This window comes from Geotrypetes seraphini, chromosome 7 (genome assembly GCF_902459505.1).
Source record: "Geotrypetes seraphini chromosome 7, aGeoSer1.1, whole genome shotgun sequence".
NCBI lineage: Eukaryota > Metazoa > Chordata > Amphibia > Gymnophiona > Dermophiidae > Geotrypetes > Geotrypetes seraphini.
The window spans coordinates 106137594-106146573 of NC_047090.1; the positions used below are offsets into that span (position 1 = coordinate 106137594).

General features: G+C 42.9%; 1 protein-coding gene across 2 annotated transcripts in view; it reads right to left on the minus strand.

The window, feature by feature from the left end:
• ACTN1 (actinin alpha 1) overlaps positions 1 to 3950 on the minus strand; it is a 273263-nt gene extending 269313 nt beyond the window's left edge. The window contains exon 1 of one of the 2 annotated variants that reach the window (XM_033950678.1): positions 3642 to 3950. In XM_033950678.1, the coding sequence (XP_033806569.1) occupies positions 3642 to 3746 (105 nt within the window). In that variant the 5' untranslated portion in view covers positions 3747 to 3950. The remainder of the gene's footprint in view (positions 1 to 3641) is intronic. The other variant, XM_033950679.1, reaches the window with a different exon arrangement.
• Between the last annotated feature and the right edge of the window lie 5030 nt (positions 3951 to 8980).

Consider the following 8980-nt stretch of genomic DNA (forward strand, 5'->3'; position numbering starts at 1 on the left):
AAGTAAGTGCAAAATAAAATCAATCTGTGGGCAGCAGCGCGTCCTGCGCCACATCTGGAAGCCTTCCCTCTGATATTGCGACGTTAGAGAGAAGGCTTCTGGGTCAGGCGCAGGACGTGCGTAGGAGACTCTGCCCACAGCTTTGTGCACTTCAGCACTGAGGAAGAAGGAGCCGGCCCGAAGACAATGCCGCATTGATCGCACCGTGGACCGGCGGCTGAAGAACACTGTCTCGGGCCTGATGCACGTGCTGGTCCTGTGGACCGGCAGGAAATTTCTGAGGACCGGCACCAGTCCATGGACCGGTGGTTGAAGAACACTGGTCTAAAGTACGTATGCCTGCCTTCATCCAGTACTTCCAGATGACCTTAAACCTGCAAATTTGAATCTTGGGGTTCAATCAAAGGGACTGACAAGTGGATTTATGAATTGGAATATCTGTTAAATTAGTGATACATTTTAATGTCTTCCAAGTGTCTATTACATACCCTGACGCATTATATAGGCTTGAGGGTACCTATAAAAATTTGGAAAATTTACCCCACCCTCGACAATTGGCTTTTGTAAGGATACTAAAGCAATTATTGCTGCTTTCCCCAGCCAAATACATTTTGTAATACTATTTAATGTTTTGTAAAAGGACCCCTGAAAAAACACTGCTAACATACCCATTTGGTACCCATTTGCTTTCTCCCTAAACTGTTTGCAGAGCAAAAATTTGTAGCCTAATTTGTCAAGATTACCTGTTGTCACAGTATTTTGTTTTTAAATTGAAATCATGTCTGGGACCAGCCTGTGCTTATGCCATAAGGAGCACCATGAGTCCTCTAGAGCTGACTGGATGACTGGACCCTGTACTGGCCTGGATTGTCTCCACTAGGTTTGTTTACCTGAGAGATAATCTTGCCTTCTCACTATGTAAACTTACATTTTTACTTGACTCCTTGACTTGGCACATGTAAATTCACCATTCAGCTGCCTTTCTTCTCGGCTACATACCTCCATTGCTTCTGATTTATCATTTTTAAATTTGGTCTGAGAAACTAAAGCCCTAAGAAGGAATGTAGACCCAGGACTGGGGTTAGATACTTGGGGGTCCAAGGCAGAAACTGGGGCGAGGACGCCATAGACCACCTGCAGGCTATGGTCCCTTCAGTTTGAGGCAGTCAATTGCCCTGGTTGTTATCCCCCCCTAACGGGGGCCCTACTCCCTCTGTACTCAGAAATGAATACCAACTGCTTTTAAGAATCGTAATCCCTTTCCCCTTTGCAACCCTATTTTATTTTGATGTATTTTCACTCTTGCCTAGTCCCGGATCCTCCTGTTTCTGTATGATTATGTCCAGTCTATATATATTACTTTTAAGCTTTTCTTTTTCACCCTTTGCAAATTTTATAATATTGTAAACCGTCTAGGTACACATTGATAGATGGTATATCAAACTTCATATACAAAACTTCATTGACCCATATATTAGATCAAGGGTAGGCAACCAAAATCCATAAGGGCCACAACCCAGTCAGGCTTTCAAGATTCCCACAATTAATATGTAAGAGATTATTTGCATATGATAGAAGCAGTACATGTAAATCAGTCTCATGCATATTCTTCGAGGGCCACAACCCAACTGGTTGTGGCCCTCAAAGATCATGGCTGTTCATCCCTGTGCTAGAAAATAAGCAACAGCCTCTGGCTTTATTCATTCTTGACTTTCAAGGGAGGAAAAAAAAAAAAAAGCGCCCACATTTAAACGTTGATCAATTAACAATTCAATCACCAGGGATGCAAGATTCAAAATTAGTTTCCTTCTGCCCTGTGATATAGGCACTTTGTGAGGCTGTGATAACACCACCCTATATGGTGCCTTTCAAATGTCATATTGTAAGTCTTTTTGAAGCTAAAATGCAAGCATATAAAATTCACAAAATTAATACATAATGAACAATTATCCAGCCTAGCTAGTGCTTGCCACATCTGGAAATGTCCCAAGAAAGTGAACCCCTCCCCTCCTTCTTTTATTATCTTATAAAGTGACTAAAAGGGAAACTCGGTATTAGAATTCCAGAGTGTGATCTAATGCAGGACGCCTTTGCCTTAAAAATATATAAAAACTCCTCCTAGCCTTCCCCTCTCCTTTTACGTTAAAGAGGGGAAAAAAAAGTATGAACGTTACCATTTTTGGACATGAGAGTTTTGCAAAAGCCCAACCCTAACAAATACTATTCAAAAGGCCGGAAACCGAATATCCCTTCAGATCAGTTGGAATGAAGGAGAAACATTAAAAAAAAAAAAAAAAAAAGACTTGGAATTCCCGACTGATGTTACTGTCTGGGCTTTTCTACTTTACAACGCCACAGTGGGCTCCTTCCTCCTCCTCCCTTGACAGCAAGAAAGATCCCGCTGCAATTAACATTCAATTGCTAGGTTCTTTTTCCTCTCTTACTCCAACATATTTCCTCACCCTAGGCTACACTTTTTTTTTTTTTTTTTTTGCAGGTTATTTGGGAAGTGCACAATTATAAACGTACCAGCGAGTACAACGTGTAGTGTGATCTGCTGGGTGTACCTGACCAACTTCAAAAGAGAAAGTTCAAGCTTTTTCTGTCACCTCAATTCTGAGAAGGAAAAGTTTTCAGGGCCTTTCACTGCATACATAGAAGGTGAATGTACCTTAACCACTGTTTTGCTTTTTTCATTAAGGAAACTTTTCTGCATTATAGGACAAAATGGCAACAGGTAAATTGTATGACTCGGTATTAAATGACTTTACTGTACAGATCATATTTGCATGGCTCCTGCAGCTCGTAGGCAAAACATCTGTTGCTTTGCTGCGGATGGAAAGAGGAAAGAATACAACAGCGCTGCTTCTCTATCACGCTTATGTATCATTCATAATATATGTATGCATATATAGGTATACCCACATATACACCCACAAACGTTGTTATTACTCTACCACTTAAAAAAAAAACCCAACAAAACTTGTGGACAGGTATGTGCAACAAGCAGACACTGTACTTCCATCTGTAGTTCTATACATATGCAATATCCTGTATTAGATTTAAAGACAAGAGTGGAAAAAAGGAAACCGCTTAATAGTGGGTCTGGGGGGGGAAAAAAAACCAACCCTGGTATTATACAGATTAATATATCACAGTGAGAAGCACCGGAGTGGAGAAAATCCCCCCCATTATGTGAAAGATTCTTGAACAATCGATAATGGAATTCATATGGCGACCGTCAAATGTTGGCTCGCCCAGTAATAAAGGATATACAGCTGTGGCTTAGGGCTAGAAGACCCACAAAAGTCGGTGGCGAACGGCTAAGCACAGCTGGTCCTAGACTTGAGATTCCAGATCTAGAAAGCAAATGCTCGTAGCCGTTCCGTAAGCGCGTATTTCTCATACCTCCCTTCTTCCCTCAGCAAACGTGGACATTACCTTCTTTGGAAAGTAGTAGTAAATCACAAAATAATTAGCCTCCAGGAAAAGATAGGAGCAGTTCGGGTCAATTCCCACCCTCTTCTCCCGTTTCTACATCTCTGTGTAACGCCAACACCTCTTTGATGGATTCCCCCCAGAGTCCTTTGGCGGTTGTTCTTAGCTTTAAAGATTATTTCTCTCCCCATTCCCTAAATTACCTTTCTCTGCTGTTTTTCCCACGCTGGATCCAAAAGCAGGTCCCTGTCCCAGTCGTCCTCAGGTTGCATATAGTCATTGGTTTGCTGAGAATCATAATGATCCATGTTTGGTGCCCGTTGGTTCTTTATAAAGGTGTCTTTCTAGTCCTTTAGCGTGGTTTGATGATGCCCAGTTCTGCCACAGTGTAACTTACAGGACTCCCCCAGCTGAACAGAGACACAATGTTGCAAATCCCAAGACTGCTCCCTACGCGAGACTTCAACCTAACCGCTCATTAGTGGGGAGGGGGGAGGAGTTTGCGGTCTATCCAATCCGAAGGGCAACCAAGAAGCTAGGACACGGTCATTTGAACTCTGCGCGTCCTGTGATTGAGGCTTCGTTGTGTCAGTCAGGACGCTCGGGTTAGGTTGTCAGTTTATGGCTCGCCCCCTTCCCTTAGCTCCCATGTGATGGGTCAGAATCGCGGCTTTTGGCTGGAGCAGCTCTGTTCTGACGCTTGGCCGGACCTCGAGGGGTTTAGACAGTAGCTATAGGAGCATTAGAGCGGCTACCGGGCTCAGGCTGCTTTTCTCATCACCATAACTCTGCAAAAGACTGTTATATTCAGTGTGGTTCGCGCACCGCCATGTTCTCTTGCGTTAGAAACTGCAAGAGGTGATCGTTGCAACTCGGTGGCAGCAATTGTTCATGTTAAATTTTATCCTAAATAATATAGGGAGGGACTCTCCCAGCCTTACTGCAGTTTAGTTTAAGGTGGTCTTGCTGGCAAGTGGCAGCTTCTTAAGCTTTAAATGTTTTCTCTTTTGATCTTATTCCTGTAGATATCTATCCTAATACAAGTTTTTTTTAATGTTCACCTTTGTTTCACTAAACCAGCCACCTGTTACACACAATACCTTGGGGCTGGCCCATTTATTAGATGCCATAAATGAACATTCAGGCCTGTGCCGCTCCACCAAGGGGGTGGTTCCCCTGCCATATTGAACATATCACCTTCATTTTCCTACAACCCCCCCCCCCCCCAAACTGCTGGTCAAAGTACTTAAGAAAAATACATGGGAGGGTTATTTTTTTTACTACATAAGTAAAAGTAAAAAAGTTACTGTCTAATATACTTTTTGAGTAAAATATAACTACAAAGAATGCAACTATTGCTAATGTGTTTATCCCAACAATTTTACTGCTTTACAATTCAATCCACTTTGCTTTTAGTAAAAGTAAATTTTGAAAATGACTGTCAAGTGTACTTGTGAGTCCTTATTAAACAGGCACAGCTTAAAAGGTGTTAACTGCAGTGGCAGAAAGTGGATTAATCAGTCTGAGTAAAATGTTCCTTCAAATCAGACCAGGCTGACTGGGTCTGACTCTGCAGACCCCGATCAAGGGAATTTCTGTCTAAAACACTTGACTTCCATATAGCAAAAAATACTTTATCATCAGAATTATCATGTTCATTAGAAGCGATGTGGTCTAATTCTTCACTTGTATCTTCATCTTCATCATCATACTGGCCGATTACTGAGAAGGCTTTAACAAAGTTGGAATCATTGTCTGTTATTTGTTCTAACAATTTTTCATTTGATGTGATGGCAAACTCTGTTTGAATATCTTTGAGAACTGGTCCCGCAACCACGAAGTAACATCAGAAGGGAACAGAGATAAGCACGAGCAGCAGGTGAACATTTAAAGAGGTATGCCTTGGGGGGGGAGGGGAGGGGGGTAAAGATGCACCGGTGCCACTGTGAAGATGGCACCCAGGGCGGTCTATCCCCCTTACTATGCCACTGGTTCAGCATATCCTGCCCCCCCTTCCCCCCAGGTATTCAGTATCTCCCATTCCCTCTTCCTCACCTCAGGTGTTCAGTATTTCTTATTTCCTCCTTCCTCTCACTTTCTCCCCTTCCCCCACTTCCATTTCCTAACCCCTTAAGGGTGGTGTGGCATGTAGGCAATCAGTATGTGTAAAATGATTCACCGCTGCCAGCATGGGGCCCTGAGCATCTGTGCATGCTCAAGGCATGTGGGGTACTGCCCCCTCTGAAACAACATGAAGGCCTGATACCAACAGCAATGAATTTTGTAGCTGACTGCCTCCCCCCCCCCCTCCCAATTGTATCACTCTAGGGCAGGGGTCTCAAAGTCCCTCCTTGAGAGCCGCAATCCAGTGGGGTTTTCAGGATTTCCCCAATGAATATGCATGAGATCTATGTGCATGCACTGCTTTCAATGCATATTCATTGGGGAAATCCTGAAAACCCGACTGGATTGCGGCCCTCAAGGAGGGACTTTGAGATCTCTGCTCTAGGGTGATGTCTACTGATTAGGCTTCATCCTAACTGCTCCCTGCATTTTTTTAAACCATTATGCAAGAACTGTTGACATGTATGTGCAATAAGCAGACACTGTGAAGGAAAAGAGGAAGAGATGCATGACTCATGGGAAGTGGGGATGGGATTACTTTTTGTAGCTCCTCCTCTCTTCCATCCTGTTTCAGTCCATTTTTGTACATCCATCTGAAATTTGTCCATGTATATTATTGTCCCCCCCCCATTTTTAGAATTGTAATAGCTTTGAAATATTTGGTAAATCAAATTTTAAATAAAACTTGATTAGGGGCATGGGAATCCGGTATGTTACACTGTGGAAGAACAGGGCATCATCACACCACACTAAAGGACTAGAAAAGTACCTTTATAAAGTGCCAAAGGGCATCATGCATGGACCATTATGCTTCTCAGCAATGACTATAAACTGAATAGTGAATACCATCCCCCCAAAATACAGGAGGCTGTTTTGATTATTACCTGCCTTGAGAAAGGGCGGGATGTAATAAAGCTAACATACCATACTAGGCAGTGGGCTAGAGCAGCAAAAACTAGTTGCAGTTGGAGAAAAAAATAAATAGTCTTGACAGCTATATTAACTCGACCGTCAGTGCATGCCTTCAGGAATTAGTAAAAAAAAGGGATTATTAAGAAGACTAAGGGCTCCTTTTACTAAGCTGCGCTAGCGGTTTTAGCACGCACGCTAGACGCTAACGCCTCCATTGAGCTGGCGTTAGTTTTTCTGCGTAACACAGGGGTTAGCAAGTGATAAAAATGCTACCGCAGCTTAGTAAAAGGAGCCCTAAGAATGTTATAATGCCTCTGTATCGCTCCAGCATGTGATATCACCTGGAGTACTGCGTTCAGTTCTGGTCACCTTATCTCAAGAAAGTAGGGGAACTGAATTTTGTCAATGGCTCCCAAATATCCATAAACTTCCTATAATGTTACTGTTGTATGGCCACCATACGTTCCATTTTAAAAGTGTAACACAGAGATTCCCACCAAAAAGTATAATTTAACCGATCCCAGTTTTTCCAGTTCGTCAAAATAAGTTGTATGGCAACCCCTGTCATTATAAAGAGAAGTTTGTTATTCCGAGCAGATATTTGACTTTTAGCTCTCATTAATGTACCAAATAAGATGGTATTGTACGCCAGTTTCACTGGATTTTCCAATATTTCACTTGATCCCAGATCAAGGGACAATAGTACAATAGGAGGAGATGGTGTGAGGAAGAAGGATTCCACTTCGTGAGGAACTGGACAATGTTCTGGGGCAAGAGCAAGCTCTACAGGAGAGATGGACTGCATCTGAGTGCGACGGGAACAAGACTTCTAGCAAACAACGTCAGGAGAGGAATAGAACAGGCTTTAAACTAAGAAGAAGGGGAAAGCTGACAATCGACCAAGCATCGATGATTCGGAAGAAGGTATCCCGTGAAGATACTGAGGGAAAAAAGGCTGGAAGAAACAATGGACAAATTACAGGAGTCGACTAACCCAGAAAAGGAGAATAGAAGGATTGTAACAAAAGAGAAGAAACTAAAGACCGAAGCAGTGGGAAAGGAAATGAAGACAAGAAAATACCAGGATCTAAATTGCATATATACTAATGCAAGGAGCCTAAGAAAAAAAATGGGGGAATTAGAAGCCATGGCCAATGCAGAGGACATAGACATCATTGGAGTCTCTGAAACGTGGTGGAATGAAGAAAACAAATGGGATACAGCACTGCCGGGGTACAAGCTCTATCGCCAGGACAGGTCAGGACAGAAAGGAGGTGGAATAGCCCTATACATAAAAGAAAGCATACAATCGACAAAAATGGATACAGCAGAGACAACCAACAAGCTGGAATCGCTATGGGTTAAAATACCGGGATGGAAAGGGCCTGGAATAAAGATGGGCCTATACTATCGTTCACCCGGGCAAACCGGAGATATTGATGAAGAAATGGAAGCTGAGATGAAGCGAGAATGCAAAAGCGGTAACACAGTTATTATGGGAGACTTCAACTACCCCGGGATAGACTGGAGTCTTGGAAGCTCAAAATGCGCTAGGGAGACAGAATTCCTGGAGGCTATACAAGATTGTTTCATGGAGCAGCTTGTTAGAGAACCAACGAGAGGAAATGCCACTCTAATCCTAAATGGGTTAAGGGGACCTGCAAAGAAGTAGAGGTAGTGGGACCGTTGGGAAACAGCGATCATAACATGATCAAGTGCAAGGTTGAGGTAGAAATACCGAAAGGAAAGAGAACCATAGCGACAACTTTCAACTTCAGGAAAGGAAACTACGAAGCAATGAGGGAAATGGTAAGGAAGAAACTTAGGAACACTTCCAAAAAATGGCAAATGGTAAAACATGCCTGGTCTTTTCTCAAGAACAAGGTGAGCGAGACGCAAAATCTGTATATCCCCAGATTCAGAAAGGGGTGCAAAAAGAGTTGAATAAAAGACCCGGCGTGGATAACTAAAATAGTGAAGGAAGCGATAGGCAATAAGAAAAATTCATTCAGGAAATGGAAAAAGGGCAAAACTGAGGGGAACTGGAAAGAGCACAGGAAGTATCAAAAAGAATGTCACCGAGTGGTTCGAAAAGCCAACAGAGAGTATGAAGAGAGGCTAGCCAGGGAAGCACGGAATTTCAAACCGTTCTTTAGATATGTTAAAGGGAAGCAACTGGCTAGGGAGGAGGTGGGACCGCTGGTCGACGGAGACAGGAAGGGAGTGGTGAAGGAGGAGAAAGAAGTTGCAGAAAGACTTAACATGTTCTTTTCGTCTGTATTCACAAACGAAGACACATCCAACATACCGGAACCTGAGCGATTCTTCAATGGAAATCAAGCAGAAAAATTAACATCCATGGAAGTGAGCCTTGAAGATGTATGCAGGCAGATACAAAAACTAAAAACTGACAAATCCCAGGGTCCGGACGGAATCCATCCAAGGGTTCTGAAGTAATTAAAGGAGGAGATAGCGGAACTACTGCAGCAAATTTGCAATCTATCCC